This window comes from Sphaerodactylus townsendi, linkage group LG01, assembly GCF_021028975.2.
Source record: "Sphaerodactylus townsendi isolate TG3544 linkage group LG01, MPM_Stown_v2.3, whole genome shotgun sequence".
Lineage (NCBI taxonomy): Eukaryota > Metazoa > Chordata > Lepidosauria > Squamata > Sphaerodactylidae > Sphaerodactylus > Sphaerodactylus townsendi.
This window is the reverse complement of record NC_059425.1, coordinates 109,481,902-109,503,358: the sequence shown is the minus strand read 5'-3', so window position 1 is coordinate 109,503,358 and position 21,457 is coordinate 109,481,902. Positions and strand designations below refer to the sequence as shown.

At 40.2% G+C, this 21,457-nt stretch overlaps 1 protein-coding gene across 1 annotated transcript; it reads right to left on the bottom strand.

Moving 5' to 3' along the window:
• Positions 1-2,178: 2,178 nt before the first annotated feature.
• STX7 (syntaxin 7) lies at positions 2,179-21,209 on the bottom strand. Its single transcript, XM_048507732.1, has 9 exons — positions 21,125-21,209; positions 16,018-16,087; positions 13,413-13,503; positions 11,432-11,569; positions 10,972-11,024; positions 9,656-9,746; positions 8,038-8,110; positions 7,195-7,277; positions 2,179-2,733 (listed from the first exon to the last, which is right to left on the bottom strand). Exons 1-9 carry the CDS (start codon positions 21,207-21,209, stop codon positions 2,638-2,640), a joined length of 780 nt encoding a protein of 259 aa, XP_048363689.1. The 3' UTR covers positions 2,179-2,637.
• Between the last annotated feature and the right edge of the window lie 248 nt (positions 21,210-21,457).

Here is a 21,457-nt window from a genome sequence, read left to right as displayed (position 1 = left end):
GCAGTAGAAAAATTCAGGGCAAACCTGACAGAGAGCTCTTTATTGTTTTAGAAGTAGGGGTCAGAGCTTAGAAAGGATTAGAAAGGAGCTCATCTCCATGTTTTAGAGAGAACAAAGGTGTTTAATGTATGTGAAAGTGTAGTGTTTGCAAGAAGAGAGTATGGGGGGGTGGGCAGGGATCCAACTCTGGCCAAGAAGGGGAATTTACTTTTAGGGAGAGAGGAATTGCCAGGACAGACTCTAAGGCTCATTCCGCACATGCAGAATAATGCACTTTCAAACTGCTTTCAGTGCTCTTTGAAGCTGTGCGAAATGGCAAAATCCACTTGCAAACAGTTGTGAAAGTGGTTTGAAAACGCATTATTTTGTGTGTGCGGAAGGGGCCTAAGAGCAGAGCTACTTCGTCTTCTGGACAAAGTGGGTAGAACTGAGGGAACTGACAGTGAAAGCATTTGTGTCAGAGGAGGAATTTACACTAGTATACATTTATTTTGAAAGAGAAGAGTGGGAGAAAAATTGCCATCCCTAGTTCTTTAGAAGGAATTACTTCAAACACTGCAAGTGATCCTAGAGTTTGAGAAGTCTGAAGGGAAAGTGAGCTGGGAGAATACTCCTTTCCGTTAGTTTACAGGCACCAGAGTTAACACATGAACGTATGGGTGTTAGACTGGGTTGAATCTATGAAACATTTTGAAAGTCTATAATATTTTAAAGTATTAAGAACTCTGTGACTAACTGAAATGTAATTGTCAGCCGAACACTATCTGTGCTGAACTTGGAAATCAACTTCATGCTTGTATATAAAACTGTTTCTTTTCTTATTACCAATATTCCCTCTTATCCTGTTCCCCTGAAGTGTTTAATAAAATTCTATTTATTTGTTGAACTTTAAAAAGGCAATGTAATTTGTTGAACTTTAAAAAGGCAATGTAATATAGTGGTAAAGAGCAGTGAACGCTAATCTGGAGAACCAGGCTTCATTCCTCACCCTGTCACGTGAAAATTGGACTCTTGTCTGGTCAACCAGGTTTGATTCCCTAGTTTGTTCAGAACAATTTACTTCACAAGGTGTCTGTTGTGGGACGAGGAAGGAAAGGAGTTTATAGGTGTTATAGAGAGAAAGGTGGGATATAAATTTAAACTCTTCTTCTTCTGTGTGGCTATCTGAGGTAAAAGGGTGTTTGTGTGTAACCCCTCAGTTCCCTAAGATAGTTCAGGTATACATTTATTGTAAAAGAGTTATAGGGTTGGACAACTGGAGAGAACCCTCAGTTAATTTTTATGGAGAAAGCTGACCAGCAGCCAAGATAGAAGATCTTAGAAAAAATAGGAAACATTCATTGCCTTTGGGTGGGAAGTAAGAGTTTTACTTCTTGTGATTCCCTACCTTCACACCAGCCCTTTTTCTAGGATGGTCAGTTTTCATTGCTCCCCTCAGTGTTTGGGTAACCCATTCTTATTAAAGACAGTATGCACAATGCCCTGCGTAAATGTGCCTGAGTGAGGTGAGAGGAGGTCTGTGGACTTCTCCTAGATGTTAAACCTGTGTAGGCCTGGGGTGGTCTTGAGTGTGATATTTGGAATGCCAGGTACAGGGAGGTTTCAGCTTTTGTTGTGAGCTCTGATTAACAAGAACAACTAATAAAATTTTGGCTGCTATGAGTTTGTTCTGTATATGTACAATTCATGCTGTATTAAACTACCTCTCAGCGATGCCATTTCAGGTACCACAACCATTTGAAGTCAGATTAACAGTTTTTTTAATGGTTTCACCTATATTGTATTTTCTCTCCAGGATAATTTAAAGACATACAAATAATTTATATTTAAAATAAGGGTTACTTATACTGTGTGCATGCATCTTAAGACTTTATTAATTTTGAAAAGCTTGCACTCAAAAATCAGCCAATAAGTATAAATGCTCAGAATGGGCCCTGTTGTAAAATGACGCACTTGTTTCTATTGTTAAAAATGTATAACATAGGCTCCCATCTAGGTTAATCCATGAACTGCCCAACCTCATTCAGGACATCACTACTTATATTTTAAGATCTTCTGTTTTATTGTTGGAAACCTCACTTTTTAGTAGATTAACTGAATTGGAACCAAAAGTCAACCCAGGCCCATTGTCTGTCCAAAATTTGCTCTTCCATCTAATTAGACTGTATAAATAGGCACTCTTCAGACAATTTATGTCCTACGCGTTGCTTTTTAAGCTCCTCAATGAGGCCTTCAAAGGGACAATTGAATGACCTTGCTCACAACCCTCAGTGTGTGCAAAGTTCCACATATCTGCATCTGCAAGCTTGACCCACTTGAACTAAAGGTCAGCACTGCACCATACCAATAGGGTATCACATAACCACTGCAACTTGGGCTGGAGGCAAAAGGAAAAGACCACAGGATGGCAGACACAGACAAGAAGCAGCCTCCTCTCAGGTTAAGCACTGGCAAGATACACTGCTGCATTCAGTGGTGCAATAAATTCAGTGAATCGTACTATGCAAGCTGAAGGAAGGTGCAAAGCACACCTGGATTTAAAAAAATGCATTCTGTAGAAAAGCAGAAGTGATAACGATGGATTCATCATTTACTGAACAGCTTCATAATGAGACATGGCTACGGAAATCCTCCTGCTTAACTTTTTGTTGCTCCCCATATGATTAGGCTAAGGATGGTTCCTCCAATAACGAATATAAGAATGAGGATACACAGTTTCTTACGGGTTCGGTGCTGCAGAGACAAGAAAAAGGGAAACTTATTTATATTTATTTATTTATTTATTTATTTATTAGATTTTTATACCGCCCCATCCCCGAAGGGCTCTGGGCGGTTTACAACATATAAAATACAATATAAAATAAGTAACCATTTAAGGCAGCGATAAAAATTATCAATCCTATTCTAGTTATAAAAATTCAGCGGTTAAAATGGCGTCCAGCAGTCCAGTAATAAAAATCCCTCCCCCCTCAGAGGGGGAGGCATGGCGAGTCTCGTTGGATGACAGGTGGCCCAGTTGTCAAGGGCCAGAGAAAGGGCCAGAGAAGTTGTCAAGGGCCAGAGAAACTTGTTAGTAAGGAACACTTGAGAGATGGATTCAAAACATACCAGCACTCGACAGCCCCAATGAACGTACGAAGTGGCAAGCTTGTGTTGTGGAGATGGGGCTCACAAAGGATTCTAGCTTAGCATCTACTATATTACCCTTTTCCCTGACCTACAGTTCCCAACTGTGGTGGAAGAAGAAGTTGTTTTTTTAAAGCAAGGATTAACATTCAGCCATGTTTCAACGGTTACAGTCTAGTCTACCACCTCATATTATTATTATTTATTTATTATTTAATTGAATGTATATTCAATTAACCTCTGGGGGTAGGGTGGTTTACCAAATCGAATAAAATAAATAAATAAATAAATAAATAAATAAATAAATAAATAAATAAATAAATAAATATTATCACCCTCCCCCAAGGGGCTTAGGGCGGTTCACAACAAAATATATAACATTAAAATCAATTAAAACAATCAATCTCCACAAAAATTAAAAGAACCATAATTTATAGATGATGTCAGGTTCCTCCCCTCTCCCTTTCTTGCGCCCACAGGAGGCCAGATGTTGTGGTATAGTGAATTTTTGATGTAACTCTGGCTGGCCAAATGCCTGGTGGAACAGGTCCATTGTGCAGGCCCTGCAGAAACTCTGTATGTCCCGCAGGGCCCTGATCTCACCTGGGAGCCTGTTCCACCAAGTAGGGACTAGGGCTATAAAAGCCCTGGCCCTTGTAGAGGCCAGCCGGATTGCTTTCGGGGCAGGGATCACCAGCAGGTCCATCTCCGATGATCGGAGGGGCCTAACGGGGCAATACAGGGAGAGACAGTCCCTGAGATATGCAGGTCCAAGGCCACGAATGGCTTTAAAGGCCAAAACCAAAACTTTAAACATGACCTGGTACTCGATCGGCAGCCAGTGTAGTTGATACAGGACCAGCGTAATCCAGTCCCTAAATGCTGTCCCCGAAAGGAGCCTGGCTGCAGCACTTTGAACGAGTTTCAAATTCTGGATCATGGCCAAAGGTAAGCCCACGTAGAGTGAGTTACAGTAATCCAGTCTAGAGGTGACCGTGTCATGAATCACAGTGGCCAGATCCTAGAGACTGGCGGGGAGAGATATGGGGCCAGTTGTCGCGTGCCTGCACTTGGCAGAGATGATAAAAAGCCACACAGAGCCATCTGAATTTGACCACCAGGCGACCTACACGCACGAGCAAAAGATGGGTCCAGGATCACCCCAAGGCTCTTGGCAGATGAGGCTAGTTTTAATGCCTCGCCATGCAGCGTAGGCAGACCAAAAGCCACCGGACACTCCCCCTGGCCCAGCCACAGGACCTCTGTCTTTGTAGGATTAACTTCAGTATGCTGTTAATAAGCAAGGATAAGCCTACAGCATCAAAGGTGAAATGAGTATTACACCAGTATTGTATCATACTATTAACACTGCCATCTTGTCAACACAATACAATATTTTTCTGCAAGATGCACTCCATTGTGTATTCTTGGTTATTACTGTTCCTTCCAGGAAGAAATATGCTGTGAAACGGGGAATGGGAGTTAACAGAAAAATGGTGCTTGGGGGAGAGGGGGGAAAAAACTCCTTCCTTTTCTACTCCCTCAGGAAAAAAAAATGAAAAACCACGCACATATAGTATTTCCTGTCACAGTTTTCCTGGCATTTTGATACTACAGAATAGTTCAGGAAGACATTTATATAAAGGGAATATGGTTGCCATTTTAATCTCTCTGGAAACTTTTAGGAATTCCCCCCATGCACTGTTTATGGTATGTAATGCACTCTTTTTAGATTGCCTTTATGAATCTAATTCCCAAAACGTGGATAAAAAAAATCTGCACAAAACCTACAATTTATAGATGGGGAGATTTTTTATAAACTTAAGGGCACCCCGGTTTGCAGAAAAATAAACACATTTTAAAAATTCCAACAGACATCTTGCAAAATCAGTCATGGTGTCAGGAGGGCACTGCCTAGCAACCAAAACACTGGAACCTGAGCCTAGGCAACCACAGCATAAAAGAAAGTTAGTGGGGGGGGGGGGAAAGTAGCTGAATGACCAGGGGGGCAAAATGGAGGAAAGGCTGAGAAAAGGTTCTGGAAAAGAGTGCAGGGAACAAGGGAAGGCCAGTGTGGGAAGATGGCTCTCCAACTTGTAATTTAATAATCCACTTTGAGTTTCAACAAGCAAAGCAGCCTACAAGTAAAGATATAAATACTAGTCTTGAGTCAGGATATAGGACAAATTGCTGCAGGTGGGAAAGAAGAGGCAGCACATGTACAACATAGACCAGGCTATAGTGCAGCTATGAATGCACTGACCACCAATGCACTAAGATTCCATCAGATGTCATATCAGTGCAATAAAAACAATGTGATATGCAAATATGAATTCATTCTAGGTCAGAAAGGCCTTTAAGGTATAGTTTAAATTGATTGGAAAAACTGAAGAGATAAAGTTGTTTAACAATTTTATTTAAAGGTCAGATGTATTCCTATTATTGACAGAGTGATTAGAGATTATGGTATTGTAGGAAGTTAAAACTATCCATAATTATTTAAATCCTATGCTTCTTGCTTTCCTCCCTCCCTCATGGAATAATCTCACTACTGGGAAATCAGAAAGAAGCTGGATTAATAAGAATAAAATTTCCACTGAGTCAGTGTTCAATGCAGGAGATCAAATAGTCTGAGATAAACATGACGGGTTGCCTGCACAGAGTCCATCAAAGTTCCTTTCAGAAATCGATTTTAAGTAGCTTTTTTAATTAGCTACCAATGAAACTCATAGTATCAATATTTAAATACAGAGTCCAAACAAGGCAAGCAGGCTGGCAATTATCTAACATGCACCTTGATCTTGACCCCACTTACATTACAACAAAGATATTTTAGATCAACTTGCACTTATAATCATCTTCCAGGTGAGAATATTTAGGATAGTAACAGTGGTCCTTTTCACTTTAATACTATCAGCTAAGTCAACGTGATTCTTTTGAATGACATTTTTTAAATAGATGGTATTTAAATTCTGAGAAAACTGAAATTTACTAATTTATCAATGTTTGGAACTGCTACCTTTGTCAATCAAGCAATAGCTTTAAAAATCCCTACTGGGATCTGCATGAATACTACGCTGATACATTACAACTAGACCTCTGAATGAATGAATGAATGAATGAATGAATGAATGAATGAATGAATGAATGAATGAATGGATGGATGGATGGATGGATGGATGGATGGATGGATGGATGGATGGATGGATGGATGGATGGATGGATGGATGGATGGATGGATGGATGGATGGATGGATGGATGGATGGATGGATGGATGATGGCTGGATGGATGATGGATCGGATGGATGGAGGCGGAGAGCCTTTATTGTGGCATCCAAGCTAGACCTCTGGATGTTATGACAGGCAACAACAACCAGCTAAAGAACTGGCAGCTGTGATATTAAACAAAATTGTATAATAATAATAATAGCAGAATTTTTAGGCTGCCCTTTCCCTTGTGGGCTCAAGGCAGCTTCCATCATAAAACAATAAAACAATATGATAAATGCAACATTCAAAAATGAACACAACAAATAATGAAAATGCAGCTGGATGGATGGATGGATGGATGGATAAATGGATGGATGGAGGCAGGCCTTTATTGGCATCAAGCTAGACCTCTGGATGTTATGACAGGCAACAACAACCAGCTAAAGAACTGGCAGCTGTGATATTAAACAAAATTGTATAATAATAATAATAGCAGAATTTTTAGGCTGCCCTTTCCCTTGTGGGCTCAAGGCAGCTTCCATCATAAAACAATACAATAAAACAATATGATAAATGCAACATTCAAAAATGAACACAACAAATAATGAAAATGCAGCTAAGAACAAACATGGGGCTTGATAAATGAATGAGATATTTGATGATTTTTGACAGCAGTGAAACAGACTATTTGGGTAAATACTACCTTTGAACTATATGATCTAAACATTATAACTACCAGCAAATGCCTCAATGAGAATGTGGCTTAGGATCCTGAAAGTTAGCCCCCAAAATCTGAACATGAAAGGACTTCAACTCTGAATACATCTCATGAAAGTGGTGCCACACATAATATTTACCTGGTAGTCTGCTGCTCTAGACAACTGCTGATTTGCTTGCTGGACATGGACTTCAGCTGTTTCTACATTGGCTTCTATGCTATCTTTGGAAAGGGATATAAGAAAGTCACAACCTGCTGCTGAAGTGAAATCATAACCCCCTGTACCAGAAATGCACTGCTTTGGGACTTTTACATTTGTAGCAAGAATTTTGTAATGTAATTCCAAGAATATTCATTCTAAAGTACAAGTGCAAACTGAGAAGGAAGTACAGATTATAATAAAATAAAATAACATGGGGCTGTTGAAAATATGACATCTTAGATATGGGACAAACAGGGCAGCTGCCCAGGGCCCACCCTCGATGGGGGAACTGACTGTCATCAATGTCATAGCCACAGTTTGAGAGGCAACAGGCAAAAGCAGAGGCTGCCCCCCAAACACCTGAGTGTTGAGGGGGCCTCTAAAACCCCCCTACAATTGCCTGAAATAAGGAGAGGACAAATTAGGTGCTGTATGGCGCCACCTTTCCATTCACATTCCAGTCCTATCATGTTATTGGTAGAGAGGACTGGTGTAGCCATCATCAGATGTCTTGCCAGGCTGCAGCTGCGTGAGAAGTCAATAAAGCACATGGGTGCAGCATGTGCTCCTTCTTGCTCGCAGCCAACCCAACAGATGCTCACCCGCTACTGTGGCTGCCAAAAGGAATATACATATGGAGTTAAGGCACTCAGATTCTTGATAAATAAAATGTGATCTTATTAGATTGTTGGGCAACTAGACTGCTGCTGTGAAATCAGGGCATCCCAACTACTACAAACATTTGAAAGCAGCCCTCTCAAAGCACTGATCTCAGCTTACCTATTATATCTCCTTGCTCATGAATCATCATCCCCAGATCTTTAAATATTTCATTGATATCCATAATATCTGCCTGTAAAATAGGAGACAAGTTTCATACAAGACATACTATTTGTTTGCATGATTGAAGCCTATTTTTAATCCAAACTGTTGAATGGAGGAAGAAAATGAGACAAGTGGTAAAAAGAAGATGGATGACTGCCTATAAAGCCAAAGAATATAAGAAATACAGAGATCACCATCACTAAGTTTGTGGATGGGCACTTCACATCGACCTGATGCATGTGCATCTGCTGGTATGAAGGGCCCATCAGCTTTCCCCTGGGCGATCAAGACAGGAAAAAGTAGGGAGAGGTGGGAGTCCCACTTCCTGCCCCCATCTGGTACATATGTAACTACAAAGAGAAAGACATCATAAGATCTCTTGACAAATTACATTTTTGGCACACATCTATAGTAGGGGTCAGCAACCTTTTATACTCTATCTATCTATCTATCTATCTATCTATCTATCTATCTATCTATCTATCTATCTATCTATCTATCTATCTATCTATCTATCTATCTATCTATCTATCTATCTATCTATCTATCTATCTATCATTTATTATTTATTTATTTATACTTTAGACTTTTATAAAAGAGTTGCAAATACTTTTTGACATTTAAAATGAAGATAACACTGTGTATTTTGGTTCTTTTACCTTTAAGCAAGGGAGGGGGTTCCCCACACTCTCTGCTCCAGCGGTCCCCGTTGCAGTTGGCGGCCCTGGCCTGAACCGGTCGCTGTTTTCTTCTCCTCCCCGCCTTTGCAGGGGAGGGGGTTTCCACGCTCTCCGCTCTAGCGGAGAGCGTGCAGTTGGCGGCCCCAGCCTGAACCGGGCACCGCTATCTTCTTTCCCCCCTTTGCAGGGGAGGGGTTTTTCCATGCTCTCCGCTCCAGTGGAGAGCGTGCAGTTGGCGGCCCCGGGCTGAGCCGGGTGCCGCTTTTTTCTCCCCTCTCCACAGGCTTCCCAGGAATGGGCAGCTATGCCAGGAGTTGCACCACAAGTACAAAAGAGCCGTTTGTGGCTCGCGAGCTGTGGGTTGCTGACCCGTGATCTATAGTATAGGTTTTGATCAACATGTTTTGGAAGACATTTACATAACAGAGAGTCATTCAGAAAAAGCCTGCAATTTCTTGTTCTGTGCACACACTTTAGATATATCCCCAGGTTTGTCACTAAATAATATACAAAGCTATACAAGTCATGCAAGGCAGTGGGGCTCTATCACTACACAGCATTTAAACATATCTCCTCAGTTTTATATTTCCAGATTGAACTCCCCACCTCCCAACATCTGCTTGAGAGACATGTTTACAAGTCACTAGACATTTAAAAAAACCTCGACACAGTGAACATTGAGGGAAACAGCTCCAAATTTTCCACTCTAAAATGGAACCTATGCCACCTGCTGTCCAAAATGAGCTGTTCAGATAAATTGATCCCATCTGGGAAGATAAGGGTAAGGTGCACAAAAAAGAGGAAGTCTGCAATTCAATCAGGAGCACTAGGGCCTTCACTGAAAAAGGAATATATATATATATATTTGACTTCATTGTTACTCAAATGCTCACCTCAAGTTGCCTGATGGCAGTTTCTCTCTCCTCAATAAAACGAAGGTCATCTTCTGTGATTTCTTCATCTGGTATTTGACTTTGAGGTTGGCTGCAAGTGAATAGATACACAGGATGTTCACCTCCCAAAAGGAGAAGTTGGAATGCTTTATATGCAATACTAGCAGTAAAGCCCACTGTAGGGTAATACAGTGGGCCTAGATAGGGCGGGGGTGAGTTAGGGCAGGAAGTGCTTGCTGGGAGTGGGTGGGATGGTGGGGAGGGCTTGCTGGAGGGGTACAGCAGAGAGGGCTTGCTGGGGGTGGCGGGAGGGCTCCTTACATTAATATACCGTATAAACTCATGTATAAGCCGACTCGCGTATAAGCCAAGGCACCTAATTTTACTACCAAAACCTGGGAAAACGTATTGACTTGTGTATAAGCCGAAGGTGGGAAGCCGGGAGGCAGAGGGAGCTCCTTATTTGGGCAGTAACTCCCTTTGATGTCATTGCCCAAATAAGGAGCTCCCTCCACCTCTCGACTGGGTTTGAGGAAGCCCAGGCAACCAGGAGGTGGAGGGAGCTCTTTATGTGGGCAATGACATCAGGGGGAGTCACTGCCCAAATAAAGAGCTCCCTCCACCTCCCTGCAGGCTGAGCTTCCTCAAACCCAACCCAGAGGTGGAGGGAGCTCCTTATTTGGGCAATAAACTTAAAACAAAATTTAAAATTCATTTTTAATTTTAGTTTTATACCTTGTCCATTCCAAAAGGGCTCAGGACAACAACAACATGTTAAACCTACATTACAGGTAAAAATTATAATTTAAAAAAATACTCACCATAACTTTAAAGATAGCCCAAAGGTAGGACCTGTCTGATAGCAACCCAGCTGTATTAATTGGAGCCAATATGGCTCTGTGTAGCCAGAGAGCACTTGCACTCATGCTCAGCCTGGCAGGGGTGTGTGGCAATGTTGGGCCCTCCTCCACCTGGTGATGACTGTGAGGTCTTTCAAAGCTTCCTCTCTCTGCCATGGTGGGAAAAGAGGGAGCTGTCAGATCTACCAAAGCCTTGACTCGTGTATAAGCTGAGGAGGGCTTTTTCAGTACAAAAAATGTGCTGAAAAACTCGGCTTATACGCGAGTATATACGGTACTTTAGGAATGTAAGCATCACATTTGTAGTCAACTGGCAATCTTCTGTTATACTACTTATTGATTTAAAATTTATCAGCACTAAAGATACCAAGATTTAACCATTTTTGTATTTTATTATTATTAAATCACACGTGTGATTTAAAAACTGTCATTGTCAAGCTTTATTACAAATCTTACCTCTCCCAAGATACTAATGTTCCTTCTCTGTAACTTTCCTCAGGGACACCCCCCTGAAAAGTTAAAGAGAAACAAAATGGCTTTACAACTTTCCTTTTGAGCCTGGTATTAAATCATTATTACTGAATTAAAGTACATCTCTGAATAAAAGCCCAACTTCTTACCACAAGGAAACACACAAACTGATCTTCTGGCTATTAGCATTTAAGCACTCGCCACACAGCAACCCCTATTTTGATCTTCCCTGCCAGATTCAGCTATACCCCTGAACATCATAAAGGGAAACTGTCTTAAACAAAAGCAAATAATTACAGAGCTGGTGTTTGGCAAGAAACCCATAGTTCTTGTGAATTATTCCAGCACCCCTAAAATATGAAAGGCTGTTGTGAAAGTCTGTCCCAAACACACATGAATATCTTGCCCTGGCTTCTCCAATAATTCTTTACCAGGTTATACTTACCGATACCCTGGAGCTTGCTCGTACTCTTGCTACAAATTCCTTCTCTCTCTCAGCTGCTTGTCTTTGGATCCGTTGGAAGTTGGTAAGTACTGTAGTAAACTCATTCACAAGTCGGTCTTTCTGTATTTTTCTTTGACGCTAAATAGGAAGAGCAGGAAAAAAGAATCTACTGAAGTAAAATAAATTATAAATAATTTTTAACTGGAGCTTTTGGCCAGGGATTTCCATCTCTTCTGGGTTCAGTGCAATAAAAGTAGAAAACTTGTAAAAGCAATCGCATAGATGGCCTTCATTTCTTCTGGAAGTCGCATGACTGAATAGCATATCATAAATGAAAAAGTGTGTGAGACACATTGTCAGAACTATGCACAGTCCTCAATGCTCTTTCAAGTTTACAATTTGGTGAACAATATAGATATATACTTAAATCATTGCAAGCTCTCATCTGCAGACTCTACATGCCAAATTACTGAAAGACAACCTTCTTTCTAAACACATCAATGAACTGTACATCAGCAGAATTCACCTCAGATGGGATTATAGTGGAAATCAGTGCATGACTACGGCCATGGAGAACTATAGCAGAGCTGACAGACATCTTTCTGGCTACCTTTCACATTTTGAAGGCACTCACACTGAAGGATCATAACAACATGCATAGAAGCAGACCAGTGACTTTCCCAAGACCATGAAATGAACAAGGATTTTAACTTGGCATCACCATATCTCCAAACTGTAGCCAGCACTCCTCCATGTCTTTCAGGAAGGCAAGAATAACAAGAAAGCAATTCATAATTAAGCATGAATTGCTGCTGAGTGGCTAGGGTCCTATTTTAGCTGAAAATTGTAGATTGAAGAGTAGAAAACATAAACAAGCACCTGTTCAGTTTTCAGAAAATGCAGGTGAGGCACACTTGCATCAGTCTAGTTTGCAGAACTCTAGACTAGATGGATAGGAGAACAGATTACACAACACACAGCACTGGCCTGCTGCAGCTTTACTCATGGGACCAAATTTCAAGCTGTATGTCGCTAGCAGGTAAAGCAGTGGTCACATGACAAATACCCAGTGTTAATTTCAAGCCCTCCCAATCCATGCTCTTATTGAGAAGAAATAGCACAGAAGGATCATCAAGGAGGCCCAGAAAAAATGGGTAGAATGGAGGAAGTACCAGAGATTTAGATTTCTTCCAATATATTTACATTTCCCTCAGAAAAATACATCAAAAGTAGTTTGTTTGAGCAAATTAGTTAATTATGTGGAGATTCTGTAAGGTACTTTAATTCTGTTTTGCAACCAACAGCATGTATTTCGGTACATTCACTCCCCTCCCTTCCAAACAGAAAAGGTTACAGTCCTGCACACTGAGTTAAGCTGGTTAAACCCTGCTAAAGTCAATGGGATTTAAGCAGCATTACTTTACTGTGCACTGGATTTTTGGCAACATGATTAAATGATCATAAATCACACACCTGCATCATCCTATAAATCCCAATGGCTCAAAAATGCTTTGTCTCTTGATTACATGATTACAGCACCACATTATATCAATTAATCATGATATAGAACGATAGGGACCTCTAGGGTCATCTAGTCCAGTCCCCCCCCCCAATGCACAGTGACCTCCCACCCAAACCCTCAGTGATCCCTGCTCTAGACTCAGAAGATGGCAAAAACCCTCCAGCATCTCTGGCCAACCTGGCCTGGAGGAAAGCTGCTTCTGGATCCTGAAGTGACTGTTGGCATTGCCTTGGGCATGGAAGAAAAGGCCACAAGAGCGAAGCACTGACACAGCCTTTCCTGCCCTCCCTCTCATAATCTGCCTAAGTTCACAGAATCAGCATTCCTGTCAGGTGGCCATCTAACCTCTGCTTAAAATCCTCAAAAGAAGAATATGCATCAGAAGTAACTGCTGGGTGAAGAGGGGTGTCTGCAAAATTGACAATGCAATTTTAATTGATTTTAAAAACATTTCTATACCTGTTCGCTTACTGAAGGCAGAGATCTGAACTCTTTAATGTATTTGTCAGTCTCTTTGGCAAGTTGATTTGTATATTGTTGCTTCTGTTGTCTAAAATGGAAAGTTAATAATTCAGCTACTTATTACTTCATAGCAACATAATCAGTCCACAGTAGATTATGTTCATAAAAGAGATTACTGACTAAATAATATTTACTGATACTACTACTGCCCTTACAAATGAAGGGTTGGGTCAGACTTGGATGTTAACATTCCTTGAAAATGATCAGTCATTGAAGAAGCAAGTTGTTATTTATGATTTAAAATACTGATTGTGGAAAAGGGGAGGGTAAGGTATAAGGACCATGTTAAAAAAACTTTCCCCATTGTACATGAAACAAGAGCTTTAAGAAAGCTTACAGAACCCCTTAGAAGAAAAGCAAGGGAAAGAAATTTCTATTTCCCTTATAATAAAGAACTGAATTAGTTTTATGGAGAAAACAATACTCTTATTTGGAATTGTGATCATATGAGATGAATCTCCTGCACCTATCAAAGAAGCTGGTCCACAGATTAAGGCCAGTGCAAGTCTTATGCTTTAAAATTCAGCTTTCACCTACCAGTTCACAGATCAAAAGTTAGCAATCAGCCCCATACAGAAACAGAGCCTCTGTAATGACATAACTGATAAATTTTCTTCCCTCATCAAATATCATACTTTATATTGTAACAAAAGTCCATCTCCTCCAGGAAATCTTATTCCAAGAAACCATATGACTCATAAGCAGGGCACAAAATGCATTTATACTAAGAAACCCAATATCTTGATTAAATAACATCACACAACGGTGATAATTCTGTACCTGAATCAAGCTTCTGCCCAACTTAAAACATACCTGCATAGTTATATGCATTAAGAAGACACACAGCATTATCAGTCCTCCTTGAAGCAATTCATTTTCACTTATTTTTCTCCCCCTTTATAGTATGCTAAGCTCCATTCCACAAACTATACATTTGCATTAATTTATCAAACTCAACTTATTGCACTTCTCTTGATATTGTATTTTCAGCAGCCAAGAAGATTAATATGACTACTTTCTGATCTTTGAGACAACTCTGATCAATTATGCACAAGGCATTTGCTGCATGAGGGAGCAAATGTGTGTCACTGCAAAATTTCTTGTACAGACATATCTCCTCAAGCCCCGCTTTCACTTTCTTTTCTCCACATGGCAAGCGAGACTACTTCTAGTTAATTCTGCTTCACAGCCAGTGGGCAGAGTTGCCAGTTAACACAGCTTTGCCCCAGACCAATTCCCTCCTCCCACAGCCACCCACCTAGTCTCAACCCCACACTTCCTCATACTGCTTTGCATGCTTCCCTCTCCACCTTTCTAAATTCTTATATCAGTACATCGAGAGGAACAACACAAGCAGGGTCTCTTTCTGGTTTCTCTCCACTTCTGCTACTCTGCTTTGGCTCTCTCTGATAATTCGGAGGGCATTTTTTAAACTTCCTTACAGACAAGCTTCTATTTTAAAAACAAATCTCTCTCTTTCACTTTTGCAAAGGAACAACAGAAGCTCTGCTTCCACGAGGATCAGGAGGGTTTTTACAATTTTATTTCAAACAAGACTGTATTTTAGAATAATTTAGTTGGCTGCAGCAAGGGCAGGAAGAGAGAGAGACAGAAAGAGAGGAGAGGAAGGGGGGGGGATCTAGCACATGGCCCCCTTCTTCAGCAGCATGTAGTCCAGGGAATGGTTTTGCCTCTTTCTTTTTTTTGTGGGGAGGGGGGAATGTTATGTTGGGAAAGGGGCTACAATATCAATATACTTGCTAACCCAGGTATAAATCCAATTAAAAGGAGCAGCAGTGGCATAGGAGGTTAAGAGCTCGTGTATCTAATCTGGAGGAACCGGGTTTGATTCCCAGCTCTGCCGCCTGAGCTGTGGAGGCTTATCTGGGGAGTTCAGATTAGCCTGTGTACTCCCACACATGCCAGCTGGGTGACCTTGGGCTAGTCACAGCTTTTCAGAGCTCTCTCAGCCCCACCTACCTCACAGGGTGTTTGTTGTGAGGGGGGAAGGGCAAGGAGATTGTAAGCCCCTCTCCTTACAGGAGAGAAAGGGGGGATATAAATCCAAACTCTTCTCTTCTTTTCTCTTTAATGAAGCCTTTTTATACTGCAGTTACAGGTGTGATTAAATCTGTGCCTTTAAGAAGAGTTGATGGGAAGAATTAAGAGAACCAGGAAAAGCTGCAGAGGTCCATTGAGACCAGAAAGGTAGTAAACAGAAAAATGCGAGAAGACCCCTCTGAAAGCCCACTGTGCACTGAAGAGGCCCTGAAGAGGCCCAAGGTAAGTGTTCTGTGCATAATGGGTCAGTAAACTCTGGTATCTCTGATTTTCTTTTACTTCAAGCACCACCTGGATGTTTAACAGGGCCAAAAATAGTCAGGTTAATGAGTCAATCAGCAGATATGTACTGCTTTCCCCACTCATATTCATTCTCAAACATCTGAAAGATACTAAACATTTCGGTAAGACATCATCAACACATATTCAGGGGGAAATTTACAATGCAGTTAAATGAAAGGTCATCTCATGAAGTACTTACAGCTGTTGCCGCAATTCATGTGTGTCTTGTGGCGTTCCAAGCTGATTCAGTACTCTTTGTATTTCTGCAGCTGTTAGCAAAAAAGAGGAAGAGAAATCTCAGTGATACATTTTCACTGCCACTTCATACATTTTTAATTGACAGTTCAGAAATGTACATCAGTTGACAGAGTTGTGGTAAGTCAAACTCTGCAGGACTGTCAACGTCCCTTTCCACAACACCAGATAGTGGGGCAGCTAGAACCCTCTCAAGGCAAAGTTTTCAAGCCCCATTCTGTTCAAAATTGTAAACAGCTACCTGAAGGAAACAGTCACATAAAATTTTCATTGTTTTAACAATATGAAAAACAATTTAAATGTCTTCCCAAATATAATACAGTCATTTTAGAATACCAGACACAAGAAAAGCCATTTAAAATTAGACAAGAATCAGACAAGTCAAAGAGAACATACAGGAGAAGATTAAAAAAGGAAGTGCAAAGTGTGAGGCAGGAGATATCAACAGAATTATCAGAAATTTTTAAAAATTATATGAGAAAACACATAAGAAATTGTGAAAATTCAAGAAAGGAATTGAATTGGGAGAAGGAGCTGCGGGCTTCCAATTCCAGGAAGATTATTAAGATCATAGGCAGACTCACTTTAGCTAGACTTAAAGCCCTTTTAATATACCTGACTTTTTTTCTTTTTATATAAACTTTGTTCTGTGACAATTTATAATTTGGTTGCAATGAAAACACTTCCTGTTTCTGTCTGGTGAGAAATGATCAACCAAATTATCAACCATCAGCTTGATCATGACATAGATTAGAGGCTAAATCTTGCATTTTTATTATGCATAATTAATTTACTCAAGTCATCCTGTGCAAATGAATGTTTCAGAAAATGTAGCAGGAATGAAATTCCAATGCCAGTTAATTGTGCTGAAGACCGGTATGATGGTTAGCACATCTTATGAGAGGGGGCCACCTGCTGGCCAGTTTAAAAAGAGTCCACCTTAAGAGCTCTGGTGAGGACTCACAATCTGCAGTAGCCAAGCCATAAGAGATATAATTACAATCAGATTCCAGAAATCAATTAAAACTTGAAATCTGATAATGAAACCTGCACCAACTTCAGCCTAGCTAAAGATACTGAGATACAAAAAGGGGCCTTATATAGTGAAAAGGACCTGATTTTTGCTTGATAAATAACCCAAACCATCGGAATAGTTTGGCTCCAAGACAGAAAAAAGATCATCATCATCATAACTGCTAAATAAGCTTTTATTCTGTCTAAAACATGATTAAGATGAGTAGACCAGGTATTGGAATCTGTAAAATGAGATCCAAAATAACAAAATAAGTGCACTTGCTCAATCAGATGCTCCTTAATTATCCAAGAGTGACTAACTCACTTTCTATATATACTTTCCTTCTGAAAAACTTAAATGTTCAATTTACTATAATTAATAACCAACTAGTTGTCCTGGAAAAATTCACCACAGCAAAAATTATATGGTTCAACCACACTCTTATACAAGATAATAACACAGCATCATCTGCATACAATACAATCGGCAGATGATGAGTGTTCCATTTATGAAGATGGAAATTACTGTGATTTTAACTTGAGAGGGAGAGTGTATAAATACAAACTAAAAAGATCTGGCGCCAAAATACAGCCCAGTTAAACTCCTTTTGCTACTGAATTAGATTGGAATACTTTCCAGGGACAGGGCATCTAACCTTAACAAAAGATGTAAATACAATGATTTAATTAAAAACAGTAGTCTTGGCAGCATGTGAAACTGTTCCAATATGCTCTACAAACATGAATGATAAATCAAAACAAATTCAGCACATCCATAGAAGCATCGTACAGCTTCCTACTAAAAGAAATATATTTATTTGCCAAAAAAGGGAAAGTGTATAAAAATTATATGTGTAAGGGAACTTTCCTGAAAATCGATTACAGAAGAAATGTTCATCTATTGATGTAGATTTAAGATAGCGGCATACAAATTTCCCAGGAACCCAAAGCATGAGGTGATAATTAGATGGCAGATTAAACAGACCCTTTTTATGGGCAAGAACAATTATGGCATGATTTTTTGGATTGTTGAAGGCTTTCACGGCCAGAATCAACTAGCTGTTGTTGGTTTTCTGGGCTGTTTGGCCATGGTCTGGTAGATTTTGCTCCTAAAGTTTTGCCCACATCTATGACTGGCATGTCACAGTGAGATGTGTTTCTTTCCGTGGCACAAAAACACATCTCACCATGACATGCCTCTGAAGATGCCAACCATAAATGTGGGTGAAATATTAGGAGCAAATGCTATCAGACCATGGCCACCCAGCCCAGAAAACCAACAAAAGCCATTTATTTATATTTATTTTATTGAACTTATAAGCCACCCTACCCCTTGTGGGTTCAGAGCAACTTCCAACATTAAATACAATCAATCTTCACCAAACTCAGTAGTTCTTGAAAGGAAAGGCCCAGCAGCTACACGGAAGATCTGGAGCCTCTATTTTAAAAAATAGCCTCCTTCCCAAAGTTATACCATTAATTAACATAGAAGCACTTTCTTTTAACTTTTAAAGGGAATGGTTCCATGTTGCTCATGACAAATCTTTCCAGAGCCCTTTGGGGAAGCTTCTTTTTCAAGACAGAGGCATCAAATTTAGCAAGTGCCAATTTTATGGGGCTCCAAGTGGAAGAAAACTGGGTGCCTATAAAATTGGTCCCCTGACCAAAACTTACCCAAACTCAGAGACTCCTATAAGGAGAGAAACCTGCAACTATGCTGAAAATTTGGTACCTCTACTTCAATCACACAAACACCCCCAGAGCCCCACTAAGACTCCTCAAAGTGTGCAACTTTGCTGAAAAAATGTCCTACCATTGCAATAGGGAGAAAATTTGTCTTAGTTTGATTTTCTGGTCTAAAATTGCTTCCTCCAGTTTGACTATCAGAACATCATGTGGAGCCCTGTCAAAAACTTCACTGACCTCCCAAAAGCTCCAAAATAAGCAGTACTGGAAGAATTAGCTCTATTGACTACAGGGATTCTGTGTTCAGAAGAAATGCCTCTCTTTATTAAAAGAATATTCCAGGACAGCAAACAGGATGCTACTTAGTGATCAGGATATTTGCAGTGGATACTCTAAGTAAGTAAAGAATTCAGTATAGATTAGGCACTTAGTACAATGGTAATTTCAGCCACATTAACAGAACATATATGCCAAAATGTATCAAGGCAGCAATCAACACAGCAATCAACCCTATTACCTATGAAGGGGTCCAAAACCAGTTTCAGGAATTCTGTTAGGCTCTACAAGAATATGCTGGTATGTATTGGTAAATCCACCCCAAATCTGAAGATGTCCAGCAGACAAAACTGAGTTTCAAGATGCACATTCAAAAGGTATATCATTTATAATCTCTGGCTTGTTTTCTTATAGAATACAAATCACACAGGGTGATTTTTACATTCCACAGAGCAACATAATGAAGCTCACTCTTGCTCATAAAAGGTTATGTCATGGTAAAACTTTGGTCCTAAATATGTACCATGAGATTGCACTGTTTTTGCTACAACAGAATACAAGGACCACCTCTTTAGAATAAAGTTCTCACCATCATCATTCTTTTAATAATCAGTATTCTGGATTAGATTCAAATAACAACCAGGCCTCCATTTATAGAATGGACCTTTCCTTCAGCCTCCGTTTTCTAACTCCAACCTCCCGTACTACCCTAAAAGCTGATTCCAAAGTTCAGGAGACTCTTGGAAAAACTTATGAGATGCAATGCTGGGACTGTAGGTTAGGGTGGGGGGTGGGGAGTCCACAGAAACTAAGGGCTACTTTGGATCCAGTCCAGGAACTGTGCTATTGCATTTTGAACAGTCCATTTGTCAAAGTGCTCCACTAGAGGTAACCCCCATTGGAGGTAACCATACATGAGGGCATACCTTTCCACTTGAGTCAGTTTTGAGCACCACCATCCCAATACAAAAACACTGGGTGAGGTGATTACACTACTGTGAAGTTACATCTTTTACTGCCCAGATAAAGTACAATAGGTTCCAGATAATATTATTAGGAGGACTAAATTGTGGCAAGGTGCCCAAAAAGCTCTGCAACTCAAACAAGTCCAACTGCATGTGCGGGTTAAGTGACATCAAGTCATTTCCAACTTATGGCAACACTACGAATTAGTGACCTCCATTATGTCCTATTGTTAATAGCCTTGGCTTTCTTTATTCTTTCTTTATTGAGTCAACCCAACTCATGTTGGGCCTTCCTCATTTCCTGCTGCCTTCATCTTTTCCAGTGATTCTAAAACTGAATACTGGCTGAAAAGTTTGCTCTAGATTTTCAAAACTGACACAGCCCTCTTTTAAACTAAGGATGTGAGGAAACAAATCCAGTTCAGAGATAAGAGTCCACTGCTCATGTGAAGAAGTGGAGAATCAAACCTGGTTCTCCAGATTAGAGCCCACCACTGTTAACTACTATACCATACTGGCTCTCTTAAGGGATGGGAGAAATCAGGAGATGGGAGTAGAGTGCCTTCTGCCCTTCCAAATTTCTCACTGCCCCTAAAAGACTGGAATGCAGGGAGCATGTTTAGTATTGGGTGGAGTACTCTCACTGTATTCAGAATGGGCTTCTCATCTTACCTCTCCACTGCATGGGTCTTGCCAGGTGACAGTGATAAGACTGGGAGGGTAGAGGATAGAAGTCCACTCCCAGCTGATTCACATCCATCCTAAAATTTCTCCTTTGTGTATGCAGATCAGAAACCCTCTCCCGGCTGATCTTCCAATCAGCTGAGAGGCAGCTTCTGACTCCCCACCCCACCAAAAAAAAGCTATCTGCATCTCCACAAGGCTGTGACTACAAAGTTTCCCAGCTGATTCCCATATCAGTTGAGAGTAAGCTTTTAAACAAAATGTATAGGATGTTTAATTTTTAAGTACTATCGATATATTTTAATATGTCAATAATCACTTTTAAATTAACATTCTCAACATGCAACAGTTGTAACCTGAAAAAGATGAAGGTATGAAAACATCATAACAGTTTAAAAATTAATATTAAGTTAAAATATAACTTACAGCCTTGTGTGATTTTCTGGATATTGGAAGTTATACGCTGGGCTAGTTGATTAGGGTCCCCAATGATACCTTCGTTGTATTCCATGGCTGATCACAATGCTTCACTGTCAGCAGATTCACCAGTAACACCACCTAAATATGTATATTGGAAAGTTAATTTTCCGTTTTAAAAATACACATAGTGAAAAGAGTTACACTGTTAGCAATCAGATCCAAATTGGCTTTGTCCACCAAGTCTTTCCCTAACATTGATACCTCAAATATCAGCCTGAATCTTGTCTGGGTTAAACAAATGACAAAGAATAACATTGACCAAGAACTCTTTGAGCTCTC

Bases quoted from the DNA above. Each gene is read 5' to 3' on its own strand.
- STX7 (XM_048507732.1), bottom strand. From the start codon at position 21,209: ATGGAATACAACGAAGGTATCATTGGGGACCCTAATCAACTAGCCCAG. The intron at 9,747-10,971 runs GTAAGATTTGTA...ATTCACTTGCAG, and splicing joins ACATTAGTATCTTGGGAGAG to CCAACCTCAAAGTCAAATAC. The intron at 8,111-9,655 runs GTGAGCATTTGA...CCTATTTTACAG, and splicing joins CTGCCATCAGGCAACTTGAG to GCAGATATTATGGATATCAA.